Source organism: Vulpes vulpes, chromosome 7 (genome assembly GCF_048418805.1).
Source record: "Vulpes vulpes isolate BD-2025 chromosome 7, VulVul3, whole genome shotgun sequence".
NCBI lineage: Eukaryota > Metazoa > Chordata > Mammalia > Carnivora > Canidae > Vulpes > Vulpes vulpes.
Window position 1 is genome coordinate 102,463,554 of NC_132786.1, and position 26,041 is coordinate 102,489,594.

A 26,041-nucleotide genomic window follows, 5' to 3' on the forward strand; every position below is an offset into this window, starting at 1 on the left:
GCAGGCCTTCTTCTTTGCAGTGACTTGCTTATTGCTGAGCATCAACTATCTTCTGTCTTTCCAAGGGTTTCTCAGAGTTTTGTAATAAAAATTTCTGGGATCTTTTAAGTTTTCCTCTTGTCTTGGCAACATTTCTAGACTTTAATTCCTAGGGAGAGCTAGTAGGCTCTCTTGTCTCTTTTAGTTCTTTCTTTTCTTTCTTTTCTTTCTTTTCTTTCTTTCTTTCTTTCTTTTCTTTCTTTTCTTTCTTTCTTTTCTTTCTTTTCTTTCTTTCTTCTTTTTGCCCCCAAAGACTTTATTTGTTCATGAGAGAAACAGAGACAGGGGCAAAGACATCAGGCCACAGGGACCCTGATGAGGTACTTGATCCCTGAACAAGATCTGAGCCAAAGGTAGAGCCCAACCACTGAGCCACCTAGTCCTTTCCAAAATCCTTATTAAGTACATACATATTTTCAGGGTCTTCCTTAATTGGAATTTTTTGTCTAACTTTTACTGTTATAACCCAAATAAATCCCCTTCTGGGTAGTTTTATATTTTCATATCTAATTTTTCTAAGTTTTATTTATAAGATGCTTAAGTATAGGGATTCAACATACTACTTTTTTTGTTTCAGATTTTAGTACAGTGCTTGAATCCTAATATGAAGTTAATAAACTTTAATAAAGAGAAATATATTTCTGTAGGATTTGTCAACCTCTTTAGAGGCAGTGTATGGACCGGCCAAAGAAGGGACAAAGTCTGAAGAAATACTTAAGAAATTTTATGACTGGAAGTGTGATAAAAGAGAGGAATTCACCAGTGTTAGAAGTGAAACAGAAGTTTCTCTACAACGTCTTGTAGCATGGTTCCAGAACACTGTAAAGGTAATAAGAGCTCTTGCCCAGTGGTGGTTTTGGTGTTGTAGTGTAAACCAGGGGATATGGGTTTTTTAAGAATAATTTTCCAAATATAATTTACTTGTTTTCTGAAGGGAAGAAAGGAAGAGGAAGAGAGGGATTAAGGGGAACAGGGCTTGGGTGGAGGTGTGGGGGATTTACATAATTGTATTCTCTAGGAACTTAAATGAAAAACAGCTTCATAAACCATTGTAGGTATAAGATAGTATCACTGGAATTTATTACAAGTGTAATGTATATTATTCTATAGTTAATGGTGTAGAGATAAGAGTCTGTATATACAGATAGTAGAGCTTTCCTCTAATTTCTTTTTTTAGTAAAACATGTGTTTTAGTATTAGTTGGCTAACTGGTTGTGCTGAAAATATATTATTTGGCAGTGTTTAAGGTTTAAAGTTTTAGGTATCTTAAATATTTCTAACATAAATGGAGACTACTAGTCTCGGTTGATACTAGATATTAGATACGGTGTTTTGTGTATTATTCTTTTTAGTTCTTAACTAAAAAATTTTCCAAAAGCTCTTGAGGCATGTGGTTTTGCATTAATGTATTTGGAATTCTAATTAAATTTCAGCCTCACTTTATTATTGATTCTGTGTTTTCTCTGTTCTTCTGTCTGCTGTGTGACCTTCTCAGCAAGGGCAAGGACACCCAAGTTGTCATTTATCTGTGTGAATGATTTACATGTATGCATTTCTAGCTTTGTCTTGGGGTGGGGTGGGGGAGTCTTTAATCTCCAGCTACCTCCAGAACTCTTCATTTTGGTAATTTTTAATGTATATATTAACATAACTAATTACTTCTTTGTTGTCTTTTGTTATTGATCAGAATGTCTTTCTGCTTAGGTTAACTATAATGTATCCTTTTCTTTCATTTCCATAGCTTTTCCTAAAAACAAATCTCCATAATCACATATCTAATGTCTGAAATCAAGGTGACTGCTTATGACTTTTATGTTCTATGTTATAATTTGGGCCCTTGATTTTATTCTAGTAACATTTGACTATAAAGTCTGTTTCCTGATTTGTTTTCCCAATGAGATGGAAGTCATCTGGGTTAATCTTTAATTTTTAATCTCCAGATTCCTAAATACTTAGCATATCATCACTAAGTAACAGATATAATCATATGCCTCTTTTTTTTTTATTTTTTATTTTTATTAAAGAGCTGACATCGTCTGCCTGCTACCTATCAGATTTAAATTTTTTACCTGAGCATTTATGGTTCTTACCAGCTTTTAATCAGAGTGTGCTGCTTTTACTATTCCTCACAGAATCTTGGTCTTATTTCTGTTTTTTTTTTTTTTTTCCATACTTTTCCTCTTATGTCTCTTACCCACAGATTATGTTAAAAAAATCTGTTTTATGTATGTAATATGTGTGTGCCTTTTCTTTTTTGATGTGTAAGTTTTGTGAGGGCGGTACCTTATTGTTTCCTATTTCCCCCACATTGCCCATTGCATAGGCTAATGCTCTGCTCTAGGTCTAAGGATACAATACCAATTGGAATAATTAAATGAATTCCTTTCATGTTTTAATTTTTTTTGCACATGAGGCTTTTGATCTCTCTGTGGAAGAAACACGAACTTCTAAAGACACAATCAATAATGTTGATGAAATCCTCGAGAAGACTGAGTCAAGTGTCTGCAAAGAACTGGAGATATCTCTGATTGTGAGTGTTGATATTCTTTTTACTGTTTCCTTTGAAGCAATATGATTTTTCTTGTTAATTAGAAAGGATGAAGACTGATCTTAGTTCTCCTCTACTGTTTGAAATAGTAACACTGTCCAGTTCTAATCCAAACATAATACAAACTCTTACCCTTCCTCAGTGATAATTTCATTTTTTTAAAGTTTTTATTTTAATGCCAGTTAGTTAACATACAATGTTTTATTAGTTTCAGGAATACAATACAGCTAATTCAACACTTCCATACATCATCCTGTGCTCATCTGACAAGTACACTCCTTAATCCCCATCACCTATATATCCCACCCCCTTAGCCCCTTCCCCTCTGATAACCATCACTTTTTTACACATGTACTTTTTTTTTCTTCCAAATTTTAATTTAAATTCTGTTTAGTTAACATATAATGTAATACCAGTTTCAGGAGTAGAATTTAGTGATTCATCACTTATATATACCACGCAGTGCTCATCATAACAAGTGCCCTTCTTAATACTCACCACCTGTATTTTCATTTTAATAGTACATTTCACATTAAAAAAAATAAAACCTAATGTTTAATTCTAGGAAAACTCCTCTTAATCTGAATACATCAGCTTTCTATGTCATTTGATTCTTGAGTCCATCGTACCTAATGACTGTAAGAAAAGACTCTTTAGAATTGTGAAAAATTAAAATCTGAGAAACCTCTGGAAGTGTATATGCAAGACTGATTAGTAGTAGCTCCTTTCTGTACCATGTATATTCTCTGTTGTACCAAGTTAAAAATTAATGTAGCTCCTCAAAAGCATTTTGTAATGTTATTATTGCTTACTGAAACTCTTTCCCAGTCTTTTGGGCTGCTTACCAAAGTCTCATTGATTATATTGTTCATTTTACTCGTTTCTTTTTACCTTTTGCAGTTTTATTCAGGTTGGCATTGAAAAATAAATATATGTTACTATATTTCTCTATTTTTAAATAATATATCTTTAATAGTATTTATATGGTTTATTCAGGCTTTATTTTTCTATTGTTGAAGTATGATTAACATACAGTATTACATTAGTTTCAGGTGTACAGCATAGTAATTTAAAAGTTCTCTACATTACTCAGCGCTCGCCAGGATAAGCTTCATCACTGTCACTTTGCAACACTATTAAAATATTATTGACTAGGTTCTCTATGCTGTACTTTTCATCTTCATGACTTATTTTATAGCTGGAAGTTTGTATTTTTTTGTCAGATTTAATTTATAAGTGGTGTTAATAGATGATTTCTAAAAATAAAGTGTCGGAGTTGTATTTGTTGTTTAGTTCTTAAATTTAGTGTAGTGATATCCCTGATTTCCTTTAACACTGCTCTAGAAAGTTGTAGGGATAATGTGTAATGGGAGCAAAATTTTCTATATGAACATCTTTAACATCAGTCTCTCTTCTGTCTAGAAAAAGATATGTTTAAGAAATATTTTGAAATGGAAATAGAATTTTGTTAAAGGCATTTTAAAGTTTATTCATTGTTATTGAAAGTTTAACTTATTTTGGATACTCCATTTTGAATAATTCCATGTGTATGATTTATTTCACTTAGGAGCACGGTGATGCAGACAAGGAGATCATTTTAAATACATACAGTCAAATACTACAGAAGATCCATTCAGAGGAAAGGCTTATTGCTACAGTACAGTCCAAGTATAAGGACAGTATTGAGGTTGGATTATGCTTTATTTTTTTGGTCTTCCATATTGATATCTTGAGTTTTTTAATGCTTAAATTTTTCTCAAGGAGTTTAATACCCATTGTGTAAGTCATTATTATTACTAGAAAAACAGCATAACTATTATTAGGTGGTGTGTAATCAAATTCACCCTATAGTGAAAATAGTGATTTAGTTGATAAAAATATATTGATTTTTTTTGATTGTCTTAAATCTTTGCTTTCCTTGTATACTTCAAAACCTAACCTTGACTGGGGCACCTGAGTGGCACAATCTGTTGAGCATCTGACTCTTGGTTTCAGCTCTGGTTATGATTTTGGGGTTGTGGGATGGAGCCTTGCATTGAGCTCCACTCTCAGTGTAGAGTCAGCTTGGAATACTCTCTTAGTCTCTTTCTGACCCTCCTGCTCGTGCTCTCTCTCAAATAAATAAGTCCTTAAAAAAATTATAAAACCTAACCTTTACCATCATTATCTTTATGCCTGTACAGATGTATAGTAGAAAATTTGCTAAATACAGAAAGCTAAGAAGAAATAAAAACATTGATTATAATCTCCTTAGCCTAAGAGATAGATACTCAGAGCTAACTTCAGAGTGTTTTCTTTATGGATAGTGACTTTTGTATGCATACATATATCATGTACATTGCATTATTTTGTAAACTGTTTTGAAAATGTTTCTTCATTTAATGGTATATTATGAATACTGCCCCATATGATTCATGATTCCTCTACACTGTCATTTTGAGCAACTAAAGCATCATCACTGCATAGATGTCCAACATTATTTAACCTTTCATTTGTGTTAGATATTTAGGTTACTTCCAGTCATTTTTAACCATAATCAACACTGTATGTAATCTTTGTACTAATCTTCAGATAGTTTCCTAAAAATTCTTAATTACTAAGTCAGAAGGAATCAACATTCTTAAAAATTGATACATATTGTCACACTACTTTGGGGAAAAGTAATTTTAGTTTATATTCTTACTAGAAGATTCAGTTTGCATCATATCTAGCAAAGATGTCTTACAGTAGTTCTCAGCTTGAAAATATTTCTTTTAACTTTGCTACTCTGATTGCTGGGACTCATGTTCTCCTGAATAGAAATGTGGATAACTAAGAAATCAGTTAGTAGATTATCTTTTTGAAAATTGTGGAATTTTTTTTTAAATTTTTATTTATTTATGATAGTCACACACACAGAGAGAGAGAGGCAGAGACACAGGCAGAGGGAGAAGCAGGCTCCATGCACTGGGAGCCCGACGTGGGATTCGATCCCGGGTCTCCAGGATCGCACCCTGGGCCAAAGACAGGCGCTAAACCGCTGCGCCACCCAGGGATCCCAAAAATTGTGGAATTCATTTCAATCTGAACTCAGTAAATAGTAGTTGAATCTTGATAGAGAAATAAATGGTCAGTAAGTGACTTCAATAAATATTTTTGTCGCTTTTGAAAATAAAATAACTCCTTTTCTTTCTTAGTTTAAGAAGCAGATTATTGAATGTTTAAATAAGAGCCCCAATGTGGATCACTTGCTGTCCATTAAAAAGACACTGAAAAACTTAAAAGCTCGACTGAGATGGAAATTGGTTGAAAAGAATAATTTGGAAGAAGTAAGGAAACACTTGGTTTTTACAAAATTCTGTGTACCTTATTTTACTCTGCTATGTGAAAGTCATGCATAAATACATTCCTTAAAATAGAACCATTACTTACATTTTGTTTTATGTATTTTATCTTTTTTCTGTATATGTAAATAAGATTATTACATTAATGATGTCAACATTTTACCATGTCATTAACTGTTCTTTGAAAACATTTTACATGGCTGCCTTTGTTTTTAGTAACATAACTATTTTAGAACAATTTAAAAATTATTTTGGTTTAGACTGCTATAATACCTATTATAATATAAACCTATTACCTGCAAGGTACTCTCCTACAGGTAGAATTTAAGATCATGATATTTTTGTTGGCTCTCTTTTTAATGGCTGGACATACCATTCCTCGAAAATGCTCTACGTCGTTTTCATATAATAGAACTGGAAGAATTCAGACACTAATCTGGACTCACCTTTTGGTTTGAAACTGAATAAGCTGGTAATTATTTGTGTCCCTTGAGGACTGATTTGTGAACTAAAGGGATCTATATTATATCTTAATCCAACTCGATCTATTTCTTCCTCTTTGGAGAACTTAATTGGACTTGGAGTGAGACTGATTTAATGGTTTAAGATGTTTCTAGTTTTTTGTCCTATTCTGGACTGGGGAGTGGGGTCTTTTTTAGTTTAATTTTTTTAACTTTTGGAGAAATACAACATTTTTAAGGTGGCTTATTTATTATCATTGGAGTTTTATGGAGTTTTTGTGAGTCCTACATTGTCTTTCCTCTAATAGACACATTTACATTTTTTTTTTTTTTTAAAACAGATCTCATGTAGAAAACAATTCCAGGGAATTTAGTTGTATTCTGGTTCCTCTTCTTGACATTTACTATATGATGGCAGTTGGTCATCTTCTTAGAGAAAATCTACAGCAAATTAAGAGACAAGAAAAATCTGTGTTGATTTTTTTCCCCCCTTTTTGTAGGTTTGGGAAAAGTCTCAGTGTTAGAGTAATATATAGTCAGCAAGTGATATGAGGGTCTGTTAGGTGCTAGATACGGAAGGAAACATATAAATCAGTGATTTGCTGTAGAAATTACATTCTTACTAGGAAGATTTGTTTTCAGTCTACTTTAATAAGCTCAAAAGGTCACTTTTTTCTTTTTGATTAAAGTCTGATGACCATGATGGATCTGAAATTGAGAAAATAAAACAAGAAATAACTCAGTTGCGTAATAGTGTCTTTCACGAAATTTATCGTGAGCAGGAGGAATATGTAAGTATTCTTCGAAGTTTTGAATTTTTACTGTAGAAATTGAATTCACATAGCCATTTTATGAAGTGGACTATAATGACAAGGCTGTGGATTATATTGGTATAGTTATGTTTGCATAGTAATGTTTATGTGAATTTAGAAATTCATTTCTGATGATAATTCACAACCACTGTACCAAATGTGGAAATTACAGAAAATTATAGAGAAGAAAAAATATCACCTGTAATTAACTGTTCCATTCAGTTATAACAGGAATAAGCACTGTTAACATTTCACTTGTTTTTAGTCATCTTTCTGCCTATTTTTACAAGAGTGGAGATTAGAGCACAAATATATTTTTACATGCTGTTTGATTTCTGTTTCACATAAAGATTTTTTTCCTTTAATAAAATCTAAGTCAACACTGTTTTAACCTAATGCTGCAATGAAAACATTAATAGAGCAATGTAATTTAGTTGAAGAATATAGCAATGCAACTGCCTGAATTTTGGGAGTTACATCTTTAAGTCTCCACTCTTATAACTAGTATTTTGTGGCCTTGGGAGAGTCTGTCAGTGTATTTTCTCTTTAAAATGGAAAAAATAAGTTTTTCTGTATGTTGGTAAATTGAACACCAATAAAAATTAATTAAAAAAAAATAAAATGGAAAAAATATGGGGCTCCTGGGTTGCTCAGTCTGTTGAACATTAATTAGACTTATGACTTCAGCTTAGGTCATGATCTCAGGGTTGTGAGAATGAGCTCTGTGTCAAGCTCCATACTGGGTGTGGAGCCTGCTTGGGATTCTCCGTCCTTCTCTCCCTCTGCCTTTCCCCTCCTGCTTGAGTGCGTGCTTGCTTGCTTGCTTGCTTCCTTGCTCGCTTGCTCACTCACTTTCATAAATGAATGATGAATGAATGAATAAATAAAAATTAAAATTTTTATGTTTCAGGGATGTAATGGTGGAATAAAGGTAGACACTACTTTGAACAATAAAAATACAATGAAAATAATATTGTATTCTAATGTCTATATTAATCAGAGAGGGAGAAAAACCGTAAGAGACTTTGAACTATAGGAAACAAACTGAGGGTTGCTGGAGGGAGGGTGGGAGGGAGGAGGGATGGGGTAACTGGGTGATGGGCATTAAGAAAGGCATTTGGTGTAATGAGCAATGAGTGTTACATTCAACTGATGAATTACTGAATTCTGTGGCTGAAACTAAATACACTATGTTAATGGAATTTAAATAAAATAAAAAAGAATAATAGACATTTTAAGTGTTATTATGCTTTATTTAGCAAACTCATCTGTGTGTGTTTAATTATTCAGCTTATGAACCTTGAATAAAATAGCTATATTACAGTCATATCACAAGTGCCTAGAAGTTTTACTTAATAAATGTGACAAATGACTTTTCTAAGGAGCCTCAGTTTTCATATTTGCTTCAAAGTGGCTTTTGGAGAGCCTCATATTTGTTTCTTCTTTCAAGGCTTTTATGATTTTTTTCCCTTCTAAATAGCTATTATTTTAAAAAGTGTGGTCTTAATATTTTGAGAAATGATAATTTTATGATGCAAATTGGTATTATCAAACACATATTTTCATGTTAGCTTGGAAGTGAATATGTACTTTGATCTTAGGCAAAATACTGTGCCCATATATATATATATATATATACCAAGCTTAAAATTGATAATTAAATTTTTCTTCTTTTAGTAAGATGGTAACTTTGACCCAAGATGGCTCTTGGTTTTTATTGGATATTTCTTGTAGTAGAAGGCAAAATCAGTGATTATGTATCGTTTTAGGTTATACATCTTATTAGATTGTGTATCTTGTTAGATTTATAATAAAGGAGATGCTTTATTAGATTTTTTTGTTATTTTGTGTTATTTTTTCCTGAAGGGCAACATGTCACAATTGAATAGATATTGATTCTTAATAAAAAATATTTTTTAAATTTAGGAGAAGCTGAATTGCTTGGTGCAGAAATGGTTCCCTGAGCTGCCTCTGCTTTATCCTGAAATAGGATTACTTAAGTACATGGTAAGGTTTGTTGCCCCTGAGAATTATTATTCTATAGAAGGTTGAAAAGTGATGATATTAAAATCGTGTGTCAATTATTAAGTTTATGATATCCTTACTATGAAGATGTTTCTGATGAATAACTTCTGGCATGGTTAGAACTTTTCTTTAAGACTGTCTTTAGTATTGGGGCACCTGGGTGGCTCAGTCTGTTAAGCATCAGCCTTTGGCTCAAATCATGATCTCACGGTCCTGGGATTGAGCCCCACATCAGGCTCCCAGCTCAGCAGGGAGTCTGCTTCTTCCTCTCCGTCTCCTCTCTCCCATGGATGTTCTCTCTCTCTCTCTCAAATAAGTAAAAAGTCTTAAGAAAAAAAAGGTTAAAAAAAAAAAACTTTAGTATTGGCATACTGTATTCTAATGTTTGTATTAATTTGCGTGTTTTTCTCTGTTTCCTCTTTTCCTTGTATCTGTTCAGTACATTGCATGGCACTTGTTTGAATTACAGGTGTTTATTTGTTGAGGTGATAAAGCAATTTTAGCTGTTGTTTCAACAGACTAAAAGGAGGATGCTGACAGTCATGAGGAATTTAAGCTGAATATATCTTTTCAGTTAGAGCAGAATATATCTTTTCAGTTAGAGCAGGCTGGGAAAGAATTCTAGAGAATTGGTTTAGTAGAGATGTTGACATGGCCATAGTTTTCTAGGCAGGCAGGATTCAAAGCCTGGATAAACAACGTATTTGACAGAAGAGCTGTATGGAGCAGGATTGGTAAACTGGCTCTCAGAGTAGAATCTGTTACCTCTGTGTCTTATATTACCTGATAAGGATGAGGGACTAGATGGAAACTCTATTCTTTAAGATTGTCATTAAATTCATGATAATAGCTTGACTATAGTATAGAAATGGTTATATACATAGAGTTTATGAAATCATGAATATGTAAGATTAAAGTCCCCTTAAATTGTTAAAGCAATTATTGTAAGATTTTTCCAGACTAGACATTAAAATAATGTGAGATTTTCTTCACAGTTATTTAATTTTAGCTTAGACACTCTCTCATGTAGGATAGATGAGTATGTGGTGCTGTGTAGGACTTGACAATTAGTTTTTAAAAGTATGCTAATCTCTTTACTGTGGAAGATTATAAAACTTTTTAGTTATAGCTGATAGGCTCCTTTAATTATTTTAAGATGTTTGACTGTGATGTTTGCGCAGGAAACTCCTGTAAGTTGATTGTATTTTGTGGTTTACTTAAAAATATTGGCAACACATAAAACTAAAAAACAGAAAACAATTTCACAACCCCTTACTAAAACTATACCACAATAATGCTTACCTTGATCTAAAATGTTGATAGATTTTATCCAAAAAAATTATTCCTTTTAAAAAGTGGCAGAAATATCTAATAGAATTAAAATATTTGAAAGCCATTTTCACTTTTGAGACTTCTACTTCAGAGGTAGAAGTGTTAGAATTCATAGTAGTCATAATTTTTAGACTTCTCATTCTACAGCTATTTTTGTATCTATCATTTTAATATTTTTAAGAAACACGTGAAGTCTTCCAAGTAAACATCAGGGTTTTCTTGGGTGCATATCTGGTTAATCCCAGTCATATTCGAAATTTGTTCTAGAACAGTAGCAGTCATTAAATGTATTTTGATTACACTTAAAGTGAGAGGAGTTCAAGAGCCAGCAACTAGAAAAACTAGGAAGCTTTCAGTATTTTTATTTTATTGGTTTCTCCAGTACAGTTGATGATGTCTAAATCATCTTCTAGCGTGTAGCTAATTATGTTGATGATTTAAAAGTACTGGGATGGTTTGCATTCTTTAACTGTAATAAAAATTTGTGCCTAGAACTCTGGTGGTCTTCTTACTATGAGTTTGGAACGGGATCTTCTTGATGCTGAGCCCATGAAGGAACTTAGCAGCAAGCGCCCTTTGGTTTGTTCTGAGGTTAATGGGCAAATAATTCTTTTAAAGGTAAGTTTAAGTTCTGATCTGTGTAAGATTCAGAAGTATAAAGGGGAGTGGTGGTTATTACTTTTCAGGAAAGTGAAAACCCACTGCTTGTTTTCTAAATTGTATAAGTTGAGGGGCGCCTGACTGGCTCAGTTGATTAAGCATAAGACTCTTGATTTCTGCTCAGATCATGATTGCAGGGTCATGAGATTGAGCCCCATGTCAGGCTCCACTCTGGGCATGGAGCTGGCTTGAGATTCTTTCTCTCTCTCCTCTCCCACATCTCTCTCCTTCCCCCTCTCAAAAAAAAAATTATATGTTTTGACTGGCACTATGATGATGTTTCCAGTTTGGCTGCCAGAACTAATTTTGAATTCAGTTTTCCTCATTTCCCTCAATAATACATACCTTTAATAGGATATAGTTGGCTTTTCTTTTTTGGATGAACCTACTACATTCTATAGAAAGGCTTTTTAAAATTCTTGCTTTACTTACACTCTCTTTGAAATTTCAGCTGTTTTACCAATACAGTTTTCTGTTCTTTGATTTCTTTATTGATCTGAGGAAACTTGATCATAGTAGGATAATTAATTTTGCTCAAGTGTCAATGCATTATAGAATGTATATTAAGGTACAGGTAGAATTGTTTTTTCCTTTCTAAATTATAGCATTCAAAGCAGAACAGGTACTTATACAATTAAAAAATAAAATTAGATGTAATTTAACTTCTATAAAAATACTGTGTTTAAGTTGAAATGGTATATAATTAGAGTAAGATTTTTAATGTTGGAATTACAATTGCCTCTCTTTTTGGTACCAGGGCTATTCTGTGGATGTGGACACAGAAGCTAGGGTGATTCAGAGAGCAGCTGCCTATCACAGAGCTTGGAGAGAAGCTAAAGAAGAGTCTGGGTTACTACCGTTGATATTCCTATTTTTGTGTAAGGTAAAGTTCTTATGCTTGTGTGTTGCAGAAAACATTTTATTTACAATAAGTTTTAGCTCCAAGCTTTAGAGAGGTGGTTTATTCCTTTTAATGTAAAGAAAAAGTTACTTTGTATAATCAGTGTATACTAAAAATACATTGAAGAATTTTCACTTTGAGTTTTGTTCTGTTTTGCTTTTAGTCTGATCCTATGGCTTATCTGATGGTCCCATACTATGCTAGGGCAAACCTGAGTGCTGTTCAAGCCAGTGTGCCTTTAACTTCAGAAGTAAGTAAAAAACACTATTTTCACGGATATATTAAATGGGAAAGTAACACCTAATGTTAGAGGACATGCTATATGCTTTATGTACTATGTAAAATTTTGACTGGTATTATGCTGTGTAATTGCCACATCAACCCTGTGATATGACTTACCCCGTTATATACAGATGAGAAAAATAAGGCTCACAGAGATTAAGGGACTTGTACATGGTCCTCAACAAAGAGGCAGATATGGGGGTTGAAATTACCAAAGCGCTTGCTTATAACCATTAAACTGTGCTGTGTGTAAATTGTGTAGTATGGTGCTTAGTATTATAAATGCTTAACTGGCAGCTTTAATTTGCATTGTAAATTTGGATTAGTAGTAAAAATAGAGGATGCCCTGATTCTTCTTACAAACACTATTTAGTCTTTTCTAGATGCTTTTTATGCTCATTATTTGTATAATCTAAGTCTTCATAGGGACTGCAGTGTTTTAAGTTATATGTATATGATGTTACATAATCTGGGCTTCTGGCCTTTTATTCTTTCTCTATCCTGTATTCTTATTAAAGATTGATTTGGAAGAAGGTTTACTCACTTCTGGGAAGTCTTTTAATTAAAAAAAGGTTCAAGTATTAAAATGATTTGCCTACTTCCTGACTTCTTTTGTGTGTACTTATCTGTAGGAAGCTTTAAAGGTCATGAAAGGTGTTGCCCAGGGCCTGCATACATTGCACAAGGCTGACATAATTCATGGATCACTTCATCAGAACAATGTATTTGCTTTAAATCGTGAACAAGGAATTGTTGGAGATTTTGACTTCACCAAATCTGTGGTAATATATTGTGGTTTTACAAATAGGTTCTAGACTTCATTTAATATTATTAGACATTAGTTCAGCTTTTTACATGATATGGTAATTTATTATAAGATCTTTGTCATGGTTAAGGCATGTAGTGTCATGTAGGGTAAGCAGTTAACTGTTACCAGCTAGGGATTATAATAAGAGTTTCTAAATTTGTGCATTATATTTTTTAACTTTTTAAATATGAGGAGTAACCTAACATTACAGTCAATGGCACTGACAGCAACAATTGTTACCTTCTTTTATCATCATCAAGAAATATTTAATTGCTTGGAAATACACAAGGAAAACTAGATGGACATCTGTCTCTGCTGGTGCCCTCCCCCACCAGTAGATTAAATATAGATATACATACTTTGCTAATTTTTGATTAATGGAATATTTTAAGAAACTTAGGAACCTTGAACTTTTTCTTTTTTTATCATTCATTCATTCATTCATTCATTCATTCATTCATTCATTCATTTATGATACAGAGAGAGGCAGAGACACCGGAGGAGGGAGAAGCAGGCTCCATGCCAGGAGCCTGACTTTGGACTTGATCCTGGGATTCCAGGATCGCTCCCTGGGCCAAAGGCAGGCATTAAACCACTGAGCCACCCAGGGATCCCCCCACCTTTTTTTTTTTTTTTTAAAAGATTGGAACCTTGAACTTTTCCACTTAGTTTAAGTGATGATTCAATTATGTTAGCTGTTAATTTGGTGTCATAATATTTAGTGCCTCAGAAGAGGAACTTTTTGACGTAGGAGATATCAGACAATGAAAGAGCATATTGTGCTATTGTGCTTCTTTTTTTTTTTTAATAGAATGGGAAGGCTCAAAATATACACCATCACATGGGAGCAGTTTTCTTTTTCAAAATAACTTTATTGAGATACAATTCACATAATATAAATGTTCACAGTTCAGTACTAGCTTTTAGTGTAGTCACAAAGTTGTATATTGATCACCACTTTTTAATTCCAGAACATTTTTAACATCTCCAAAAAGAAACTCTATACAAATTTATAGTCATTCCCCATTTCCTCCTTTACTCAGCCCCTTGGAAACCACTAATCTACTTTCTGTCTCTGTAATTTGATATTCTGGATATTTCCTATAAATGGAATCATACAATATGTAGTCTTATGAAAGGCTTATTTCATTAACGTAACATTTTCAAGGTTCATGTGTCTTGTAGTATGTATCTGAACTTCATTTCTTTTTAAAAATGCCCAAATAATATTTTGTTGTATGGATGTACCATATTTTGTTTTTATGTGCTTTAGTTGGTGGATATTTGGATTGTTTCTTTTTTTGATCATTATGAATAATGCTGTTGTGAACATTATTATACAAGCTTTTGTGTGGACATATGTTTTCATTCCTATTGGGACTGAGATTGTTTTGCTATATGGTACTTGTTTCACTTTTTGAGGAATCAAACTATTTTCCAAAGTGGCTCCATCTATTTATGTTCTCATCAGCAATGTATGAGGATTTTAATTTCTCTACATTCTTGCTAACATTTTATTGTCTGAGCAGTTCCCTTTTGATTAGTAGTAAGTCTTAATGTTTTATATTTTCGTTGTCTGCAAGTCATAGGGTAATGCCACCTGTGTATATGTAGTCTTAATGGTTTTCATATGGTAGCTCAAAAAAGATGAGAAAATGGAAATGTAAAACTGTAACAAAATGTTGGATTTTAAAAGACTTATTCAGAGTAGGTGTATTGAAATATTTTTATTATATTAATTTTTCTGAAAATTAAGGTAATGTCCTAAGAAAAATAACTGAATTAGGAGTTTAAAAAAGTTCTCAACTCTTAAGGATCCTGGTTAGTTTACCTTTTGAGCATGCCATTTGCACAATTGTGTATATATATCATGACTACTCCACGAATTATTCTTCCTCTTTTACTAATCTGTCAACTGTTCTTATCTCCCCATTGTTTTAATCTTCATTTAAAATTATTTTTCTGAGATACTGATTAAACTCACCTTTGCTCTACTCTTTTCATACTACTCTCAGATTGAAGTATTAATCAGGAAGAAAAATTTGAAAAGTAGTCCATTGTCAAGATCTTTGCTTTTATGGTGCATATGAATCACCTAGGATCTTGTCAATATGCAAATTTTTATTCATTTCTAGGGTGGAAATTCTGCATTTCTAACAAGATCTCAGGTGATGCCTTAGCTCTAGGTCTTTTTGACCACACTGTGAGAAGGAAAGATAAAGATAGTGGAAGAAGAGATAATTAACACTTATTGGTATGTGCTAGGTATTTATTGTGCTAATTTTATCTTTTTTCAGTATTTTTGTAAGATAGGTATTATTTCCATTTTACAGTTAATTTAGGTTCAAGGGGTTAAAGCCCAAGGTCACACAGCAAGTAAGTGGGAGAGTGGGAATTGCAGCCAAGGTCTGTCTGAATCCAGGGTTCACGTTCTTACCACTCATCATCTTTTGACACATAAGAAATAGTATACTTAGAATATAATCAGTAAGGAAGGAAAGTACTTTGTAGACTTTTAGTTTTTAAAAACGCTGTTTAGAATTTTCAGAATTAAAAAATAGCACTCCTTTTTGCACTTATGTACCTTATTTTTAAAAGAGGTTCTAAATGTTTAGATAATCGGTGTTTCTTTCTTCTTTCTTTCCTTCTTTCTCTTTTCTTTCTTTCTTTCTTTCTTTCTTTCTTTCTTTCTTTCTTTCTTTCTTTCTTTCTTTCTTTCTTTCTTTCTTTCTTTCTTTCTTTCTTCTATTCATTTATCTATTTATTTATGATAGACATAGAAAGAGAGAGAGGCAGAGACACAGGAGGAGGGAGAAGCAGGCTCCATGCAGGGAGCCCAACGTGGGACTCGAACCCGGGACTCTAGGATCACGTCCTGGGCCAAAGGCAGGCGCCAAACTGCTGAGCCACCAGGGATCCCCTGTTTCTTGTTTTGAATCTACTTGAGTCTGTAATGTGAAATGTAACCAGTGTCTCACTGTTAATTTTATGAAACTGATTTTGAGTAATTTATAATAGCAGAAATTGAGTAAAAATATTTGAAAGCAAGAGAGAATGAAATATTTCAAATGAATTAGTTTTTTGTGTTGATTAAATGCAGAGGACTTCACAGAAGGCTATCTCATCTGTGTTGCCTCTAAAATATTTAACCTATTGTTTTTATAGAGTCAGCGAACTTCAGTGAACATGATGGTTGGTGACTTGAGTTTGATATCACCTGAACTAAAAATGGGAAAGCCTGCTTCTCCAAGTTCTGACTTGTATGCTTATGGTTGCCTTTTATTATGGGTATGTTATTTTTTATTGAAATAGATCAGTCATATATATAAAAATATATATAAATATGTACAAATATATTTATATATATTTAAATATGTAAAGTGATGATTTTATAGTGGTTTTCCTCAACATATTGCTCTGGGTAAAAAGCAGTGGTAGATTTTTAGTAGAAAAATTTAGTAGAATTCGTTTTTTTCCTTTTTTTTTTTTAAGATTTTATTTATTTATTCATGAGAGATACAGAGAGAGGGGCAGAGACACAAGCAGAGGGAGAAGCAGGCTCCATGGAGCCCGACGTCAGACTTGACCCCGGGATTCCAGGATCATGCCCTGGGCTGAAGGCAGGTGCTAAACTGCTGAGCCACCCAGGGATCCCGTTTTTTCCCTTTTTAAAAAAAATTTATCGTAAACTATACTTCCTATCTCCTGTTGTGTACTTACTACAAATTAGCTTGATATGTATTTTACATATGCTATTGTCTTAGTTTTATTAAAGTCAAGATTAACAGTAAAGATTTTGTCCTGTATAAATCTATAAACAGTTCATGCATATGTGGAAAATAAATGAGCCCTGAGTAAGTGTTCTGTTTTCACTATAAACCACGTAGTTGCTTTTTTATCCATGGCTTAAATTTACTCTTCCTACAGATTATGAGGGATTAAGTATTAACAAGGGAGGGATGTCTGTTTTTACTTCTTTTGCTTAACATTGTACTGAAGATTCTGGCCCAGGGGTCCAAAGTTTTTTTTATAAAGGGCCAGATGGTAAATATTTTAGGCTTTGTGAGCCATATGTTCTTTCTTGCTGTAGAAAGTAGCCCTAAACACATATGTAAATGAATGGCTCTGTTCTATTAAAATTTTATTTATGGACATTGAAATTTGAATTTCATGTAATTTTCATGTGTCATGAAATAGTATGCTTTAATTTTCTTTTAAACATTTAAAAATGTAAAAACCATTCTTGGCTTTTTTTTTTTTTTTTTTTTTTTTGCTGATCCTGGTTTTAGCCAGTATAATAAGGCAACAAAAAGAAATAAAATGCATACAGTTTAAAAGTGAGGAAGAAAAACTGATTATGAGATGATTAATTATATGCAGTCTTTAGGAATGTACTTAAGAGCTACTGGAATTAGTAAGTTTATAAAGGTTGTAAGACGCAAAATTAATAATTAACTATGTTTCTATGTAGTAGCAACAAACAATAGGGAATTGAGATTAAAAAGTCATTTACATGAGTATCAAAAATACGAAAATAAAATTTTTAGGGATAAATATGACAAAAAATATGCAAGACCTATACCCTGAAAACTATGATGTGACTAAAGAAGACATAAATAAATGGAGAGCTGTATCAGGGTTATGGACTGGAAGACTCAGTATTGTGTGGATGTGAATTACTATATAGGTCTATGGGGTCAATACAATTTCAACAAAATGCTTCTAGGCCTTTTTTTTTTTAAACAGTAATTGACAATCAGATATAATTTATATGAAAATACATAGAACTGAGTTAGCTAAAATAATTTTGAAAATTTAAACTACCTGATTTTAAGACTTAATAAAGTTATAATAAATCAGGATATTGTGGTGTTGGTTTAAAGTTAGACATAGAGATCAATGGAACAGAATAAAGGCAGTTGAAATAGTAAAAATATATGGTTTGATTTTTGACAAAGATTTCAAGGCAATTCTGTGAGGAAAAGGATCATCTTCAAATTGTACTCTAACAGTTGAGTATCTGTATATAAAAAATAAACTTTGATTTAATCCTTTCACAATTTATAAAAATTAAGTCTAAATGTGTATTAGACCTAAATGTAAAACTGAAGCCTTTATTTTATTTAAAATGAATTAGCATATAGTGTATTATTAGTTTCAGAGGTAGAGTTTAGTGATTCATCAGTTGCATATTCCAGTGCTCATTATATCATGTGCCCTCCTTAATGTCTAACACCCATCTACCTCACCCCCCACCCCCTTCTACTCCAGTAACTCTCAGGAGTCTCTTGTGATTTGTCTTCACTCTGATTTCATCTTATTTTTCCATCCCCTCCCCAGTGTTCTACTGTTTTGTTTCTTAAGTTCTACCTATGAGTGAAATTATATATTTGTCTTTCTCTGATTGACTTTGTTTAGCACATAATACCCTCTAGTCCATCCAGGTCATTGTAAATGGTAAGATTTCATCTTTTTGATGGCTGAGTAATACTCCATTTTGTGTATGTATATATATACACACACACCACATCTGCTTTATCCATTCATCTGTTGATGGACATCTGGGCTCTTTCCATATTTTGGCTTTTGTGGACATTGCTGCTGTAAACATTGGGGTACATGTGCCCCTTTGAATCATTATTAAAACTGAAGTCTTTAAAATTGGAATAAAACATAGTAAATTTTATTGACTTTGAGTTTGGCAAAGATTTCCTATAAGAGGATATTTAAAAACGTCAAGTATAAAAGAAAATCAGTAATTTGGATTTGATCAAAATTCAAAACTTTGATTTTCAGAAGACATTGTTACAAAAATGAAAGGCAAGTCACACACAGACTGGGAGAAATATTTGCAAAAGACTTATATTCAGTTTACAAAAAACTTAAAACTCAGTAATAAGACAACTCAGTTTAAAAATGGGCAGAATTGTTTAAATAGACATCTTACCAAATAAGATACCTAGATGGTAAATAAACATGGGAAAAGATGCTCTCAGTATCTTTAATTATTAGAAGCAAATTAAAACCAAAATGATCTACTACTATGCCTCTGCTAGGAAGCCTAAAATTAAAAAGATTGACCATACCAAGTGCTGACTAACATGTATAGCAGCTATAACTCTAATCTATTGCTGAGAGAAATGTAAGTGGAGCAACCATTCTGGACAACAAAATTTGACAGTTTGTTAAAAGGTTAAACATGTCCCAACCATGTGACTCAGCCATTTTTACTCCCAGGTAGATAGCTAAGAGAAATGAAAGCATATGTCCACACAGAATTGGACACAGATACTCAGAGACATTTTATTTGTAATAGCCCAAAACTGGAATTAAACTGAAATATCTATCTAACTGAATGGTTAAACAGTGCTATATATCCATTGAAATACTACTAGCAATAAAAAGAAAAGAACTATTAATATAACCAATAATATGGAAGAATCTTGAAGTAATCCTGCCAAGCTAAAGAAGCCAGGGGAAAGAAAAAGTACGTATTTTATGGTTCTATTTATATAAACTTCTAAAAAATATATACTTATCTATAATGACATAAAGGAGATCATTAATGTCCTGGAGTCTTGAGGGTAGAGGGGAAAGGAGGGATGGATTACAAAAGTGGCATGAGGAAATTTCTTGGCATAATCACTATGTTCCATTAGCTTGATTGTGATTTTGTAGATTATGTACATATATCAAAACTAATCATATTACTTTAAATATATGTAGTTTGTTTAACAGCAATTATATCTCAATAAAGCTGTTACCAAAAGAGTGTTTATACCTATGCATGTGGCAATCATTGGGCATCTTGCCTCCCCATTTAATTATTCACAAGTTTTAGCCTTTTGCTGGCTTAGTATTTACAGCTCATCATAGTCATAGAGATGATTAAACTGGCATCATTTTAATCTTTGCTTCAGTAATCTATTTCTTCTTCACATCAGAGGGATGGAAATAAAAGTCTTGCATATTTTTATGTTCCTCAGAGCTGTCGTAAAATATCATTTGAGTATGGTAATAGTCTTTATTTCATCTATTTTCTTTCTTCATTGAATGGTAGTAAGGGACTATATGAGTCAGTATACTGTTGTGCTAAATTTCTGCTCTTTATTGTTAAGGTCTTTTTAAAACTTAATTTTATTTTTCTTAAGTAATCTCTTTGCCCAGTGTGGGCCTTAAACTCACAACCCTGAGATCAAGAGTTGGATGCTCTACCAACTAGCCAGCCAGGTGCCCCTAAAACTTTATTTTTTAACTAACGTGTGTAGTACAGTTCACTGTTTTTTGGCATACAGTCCTATGAATTTTAACATGCATATAGATTAGTGTAACCATCACAATTAGGATACAGAGCACTTCCATAATTCAAAAAAATCCTATATGCTGTGCCTTTGTAGTCCCTCCCTGTAACTCTTAAGCCTTGGCAACTACTGATGTTTTCTCTATCACTGTAGTAGTTTTTTTTTTTTTTTTTTAAAGAATGTCCTATAAAGGACTCTGGGTGGCTGGGTGGCTCAGTTGGTTGGGTATCTGCCTTCAGCTTGGGTCATGGTCTCAGGGTGCTGAGATCAAGCCCTGCATCCGCTCCCTGCTTGGCTTCTCTCTCTCCCTCTCCTCACCTTGTGCTCCCTCTCTCTCACTCAAATCTTTTTTTTTTTTTTTAAAGAATGTCCTATAAATGGTCATTATGGATCTTTTAAGACTAATTTCTTCACTCAGCATGATGCCTTTGAGATTCATCCAAGTTTTTCAGTGTATCAGTAGTCCATTCCTTTTTTATTGCTGAATAGTATTTTATCAATGTACCGAGTTTATCTGTTTACCTATTAAAGGACATTGGGTTGTTTCCAGTTTTTGACTATTATAAATATAGCTGCTGTGAACATTTATGTATAGGTTTTATATGAACATGTATTTTACTTTCTTTAGGATTGAATACCCAAGAGAGAGCTAGTTGGGTGAATTGTAATTATATGTATAACTTTATAAGGATCTGCCAGACATTTTCCTATACACAGCAGTGAATGAGAGTTTTAAATGCTCTTCATCATTGTTAACATTATTGCCATTATTTTCTTTTAGCCATTTCTCATAGGTCTATAGTAGTCTCATTGTGGTTTTAATTTACATTTCTCTAATGGATAATGATGCTGAATATCTTATTTGCTTTCACATATCCTCTGTGGTGATGTGTCCATTCAAGTATTTTGCCCATTTTCAAATTGGATTTCTTACTATTGAGTGATGAGCATTTAAAAATATATTCTAGATGAGGTGCCTAGGTGGCTCAGTTGGTTAAATGTCTGCCTTTGGGGACGCCTGGGTGGCTCAGTGATTGAGCATCTGCCTTTGGCTCAGGGCATGATCCTGGAGTACCAGGATCGAGTCCCACATCAGGCTCTGTGTATGGAGCCTTCTTCTCCCTCTGCCTGTGTCTCTGCCTCTCTCTCTCTCTGTCTCTCTCATGAATAAATACAGAAAATCTTAAAAAAAAAAAAAAAAAGTCTGCCTTTGGCTCAGGTCATGATCCCAGGGATTGAGCTCTGCAGTGGGCTCCCTGCTCAGCAGGAAATCTTCTCTGCCCCTCTTCCCACTGGTGTGTGCACGTGCGTGTGCGCGCAGTCCCCCCCCCCGCCCCCCGTTTCTCTTTCATAAATAAATAAAATCTTTATAAAAAAATACATTCTAGATGCAAATCCTGTGTATCATTTACAAACATTTTTCCTAGTCTACAGCTAATTTTCATTTTCCTAACAGTGTCTTTTGCAGAGAAAAAGGTTTTAATTTTGATGAAGCTCAATTTGTTATTGTTTTTCTTCTATGGGAGTGGGAGTGTATTTTAGTATTCTAAGAAGTTTTTGCCTAACCCAAGGTCATGATGATTTTCTCTTGTATTTACCTCTGAAAGCTTTGCAGTTACATGCTTTACATTTAGATCTAGGAAAAGTTTTGATGTAATTTTTGTGTAAGGAGTGAGATTTATGTCAATGTCTGTGTGTTTTGCATATGGATGTCCAATTGTTCCAACACCATTTGTTAAAAAGACTTATTTTCCACTGACTTTCTTTTACATCTTTGTAAAATATTAATTGGTCATGTTTGTGTTAAGTCTGTTTCTGGACTCTTTATTTGTTCCATTAATACCACACTGTCTTGATTACAGTATCTTATGGTAAGCCTTAATTAAGTACTGGGTAGTAGGTACAGGGTCAGTGGACTGGGACAAGGCCCAATGAAGGCAAGTGCTTGTGGTGCCCTGGCCCAGCCATGGTGCAGACCTGGTAAATGGATATGTCTGCCAGTGACCCAAGATGGCCCCATCATGCTGAGCCCAGCCACCTGATCAGCCTGGAGCAGCTACATCCGCTTAGGGTTTTTTACTGAAAGCTGGCTGCTGACAAATAGGAGAATGATCTAGAATTAGAGAAAATCTGAAGAGAGAGAAACTACTCCTGAATTGACATAATAACCATATGTGAAGATAAACTACCAAATTATGAAGAAAAGATTAAGATGTTCTATGAGGAGCATTTGCACCTATATGATGAGATCTGGTACTTCGATGAGTGGGTACTTTGATGTGAGAGATAAAGAGCTCCAGTGGATCCGCATTTTCATGGAAAAAGGAAACATGATAAGTCTTCCTGCATGGATTTATCACTGCTTTACCCTGGAGGAAAAGAACTATGTGAAGGCCATAGGGCTATTTGTGGGAGAACCAGTGTGCATGGTGTACAACTGGCCAGCTGACCATTGTGAGGCTCAGGGGAAGAGCAGTACATGGAAATTTTGGCACAGTGTAGAGATGCTTCTGGGCCCAGCTCACCCTTTGCCCTTGTCAATGTCCTGAACATGATCAAAGCAGTGAACCTGTCCTTTCTCATTGTTTCTGTATTGTAGACTTGAGGCCAGGTGAGCTTTCCTTTACATTATATGGTCAGACTATGTTTTCATGAAAGGAGCTTTAACATAGAAGTGATTTTTACATGGGAGGAACTGGGAATGTGGACAAATCCATTCATCTTACCTAATTTAAGATCAGTGGTCAGCCACCGTGTGTCAGCACATCTGCTCATCTTCAACTGAATGAGAGTCCCTCTCTCTAAATGTAAGTTCCAAGCTATTCCATCTGGACCTGTTTTTTTTTTTTTTTTTTTTACTGTAAGCAGATGTTGGTTGATGACATGCCTGCTTTGTAAGAAGGTATCATAGTAGATGATAGTACTGGCCTGATAGAAGACACTTTTCTCCCAAAACTGGGTAGGGAGTGTTGTTGGGCGTAAGCTCCCATGTTAGTGGGTGGAAGGGGAGCAGGATACTCAGAGTTGCTTATGCCACTGTCTTGTTCAAAACAAAATAGCTGCCTTGATTTTATATTCTTAGCTTGGAGTCCTTTATATTCAGGTATGTATTCATTAAAATACCCTCATTTAGAAAAAAAAATTGGGCAGTATAATTAGTGTGAATTCCTTTGTCAGATTTTACCTATTTGGATATGTTTGCCTTTCCATATACATTTCAGAAACAGCTTATCTATGAGTACCAAAAACCCTGCTTTGATTTTAGTTGGAATTGCATTAACTGTAGGTCAGTTTGGGGGAGAATTGACATCTTTACCAGACTGATCCATGAACTCCATTTATTTAGGCCGTCTTTGATTTTTTTAATCCGCATTTGTTATTTTGAGCTTACAGATCCTATATATGTGTTGTTTCCTTTTTTGGAGCTATTGTGATATTTTTAAAAAAGTTTTTTTAGTTCAAGTTCTTTTTTTATTTTTATTTTATTTTTTCAAGTTCTTTTTTTTAAAATTATTTTATTGATAGGAAACTTAGTTTAGCACCAAAGATCATGTATACTTTTATCTTCCTTCTTAAAGAATTAGGCAAGTTACAACAAAAGCACATAGTGCAAAATTTATAAAATGACAGAAAGCCAAGATCCAAGGGCTATGTTTGAAAAGGCAGTATTCAGAGTTCAACTGGAACATCCAGTTCATTATCAAAGGATCTTATTCCAGGGACAGGAATGGATGACTGTCACTCTATGGCTTTAAAAAGTTTTAGAATTGGCAAAATTAAAATAACAGTTTATTTGATATTAAAACTCTAAAATAGACCCTGGAATAGATTAGGTATTTTGATGATCATAAGATATTTTGGTTTTAAGTAATTTTTTGCTTTATGATACCCCCATTAAATGATAGGAATATTATGAAGACTGCTTTTAACTATAGAAAACTAGTGTTTGAGTATGCAGGACCCTTTTACCTCCAGTAAACCATAACTTTTCACTGGTACATTTGAAAGGTAATGTTTTATCTTAAAATCATTTATATTCTTCAGATATTTTTTAGGTTATAATGAAATTCTTTTTTTAAAGGTTTTATTTAAGAGAGTGAGCATCTGTGCACACGAGTAGGGGGAGGAGAGGTAGAGGGAGAGAATCTTAGGCAGACTTGGAGCTGAGTGTGGAGCCCATCACTGGCTCTCTCTGTCTCATAACCCTGAGATCATGGCTTGAGCTGAAACCAGGAGTCAAATGTTTAACTCACTGAGCCACCAAAGTTCCCTGGTTATAATGAAATCTTTAAAGGCTTTGCTGGAAACCAGTTTTAAAAATTAGAGCAATTTGACATTGTTATATTGAAAAAAAGTTTTCAAAACACAAAAGTTGGGGCTGGTGGGTGGTTCAGTTGGTTAAGCATCTGCCTTTGGCTCAGGTCATGATTCTCAGGGTCCTGGGATCAAGCCCTGTATCGGGCTCCTTGTGCAGCATAGAATCTGCTTCTCCCTCTCCCTCTGCCCTGCATGTGCACGCATGTGTGCGCGCTCTCAAATAAAACCACAAAAATTGTGTTTTTGTGTGGGTGCTGCTGGGAGGAAACAATAAAAAGAAGTGAATGATATTTTTCTTTTATTCAAATGACACTTTTTCAGCCTTATCTAGCCTTAATCTAAAATGCAGTCCTTTTCTCTGCTTTAGTTTTCTTTTAACATTCTGTGTATTTCTTTTATTTGTGGTTATTATTTGTCTGCTTTTGCCAATAGAATGTAAGCTGCTTGGGGGCAGCTTGTGTCTTATTTGCTGCTATAACCACAATATGCCTGGTGTAGAAGAGGCACTCCTATTAATGAGTGAATGCATGTCTTTATAGTATCAGAATGAATGTTTAAATTTTAGTCACAATTATGTACTGAAATAGTACTCCCTTTTTTTTTTTTAAAGTATACCATGTGTTTTGTTGAGTTCATCTACAGATTTCTTGTTTATGGCTCCTTGTACATTTCTTTGGAACCTTGTTTGAAGATTTTTAAAAATTCCAACTCCTAATGTAATTCTGGGAGATGTTAGTAGTCATTCGGATCACCCATTGCACAACTAACCTTGGATTTTCTGGACCTTCTTAATTTGAGATGCATACTTTCTTGCAATTTAAGTTATCTTCTAAAACCAGGGTTTTGTGATCTTTTTAATAGAAGTAGTAGAATCCAGTCCAGTGCGTTTTTATCCTGGCAGGATTCTCTAACCTCTTATTTTACAATAACTGCTTTTATATCTCCAATATGTTTTACCCACTCTTTCTTTTCTCCCAGTGTATCAGCAACCTCTTAGCTTTTCTTCTTTCCTTCCTCAGCTTTGAACTCCATCACAGAACATCCAGACTACCCTGAATTACCCTTTTATTCTTTTTCTTCTATGTAAACCTCTTTAAGACCTTAATTCTAGGTATGTTTTATGGCCTACTATATATGCTTAAAATAAAAAGGTTTTGCCCTTTTTTTTTTGTTTTTGACCATTTTAAAAGAAGTTTTAGTTTCATGTGAATAAGTTTTATAAAAATCATATA

The 26,041-nt window shown here is 33.7% G+C and overlaps 1 protein-coding gene and 1 pseudogene across 9 annotated transcripts in view; both read left to right on the forward strand.

The window, feature by feature from the left end:
* STK31 (serine/threonine kinase 31) overlaps window positions 1-26,041 on the forward strand; it is an 87,190-nt gene that overhangs the window by 34,478 nt on the left and 26,671 nt on the right. For 7 of the 9 annotated variants that reach the window (XM_025993342.2, XM_025993343.2, XM_072764559.1 and 4 more), the window contains 11 exons: window positions 687-866; window positions 2,453-2,569; window positions 4,155-4,274; window positions 5,764-5,895; window positions 7,061-7,162; window positions 9,110-9,190; window positions 11,033-11,158; window positions 11,958-12,083; window positions 12,265-12,351; window positions 13,016-13,165; window positions 16,357-16,479. In XM_025993342.2, coding sequence (XP_025849127.1) covers window positions 687-866; window positions 2,453-2,569; window positions 4,155-4,274; window positions 5,764-5,895; window positions 7,061-7,162; window positions 9,110-9,190; window positions 11,033-11,158; window positions 11,958-12,083; window positions 12,265-12,351; window positions 13,016-13,165; window positions 16,357-16,479 — 1,344 coding nt within the window. The remainder of the gene's footprint in view (window positions 1-686; window positions 867-2,452; window positions 2,570-4,154; window positions 4,275-5,763; window positions 5,896-7,060; window positions 7,163-9,109; window positions 9,191-11,032; window positions 11,159-11,957; window positions 12,084-12,264; window positions 12,352-13,015; window positions 13,166-16,356; window positions 16,480-26,041) is intronic. The other 2 variants (XM_072764556.1, XM_072764557.1) reach the window with 1 other exon arrangement.
* LOC112915787 (acireductone dioxygenase-like) lies at window positions 22,459-23,091 on the forward strand (annotated as a pseudogene).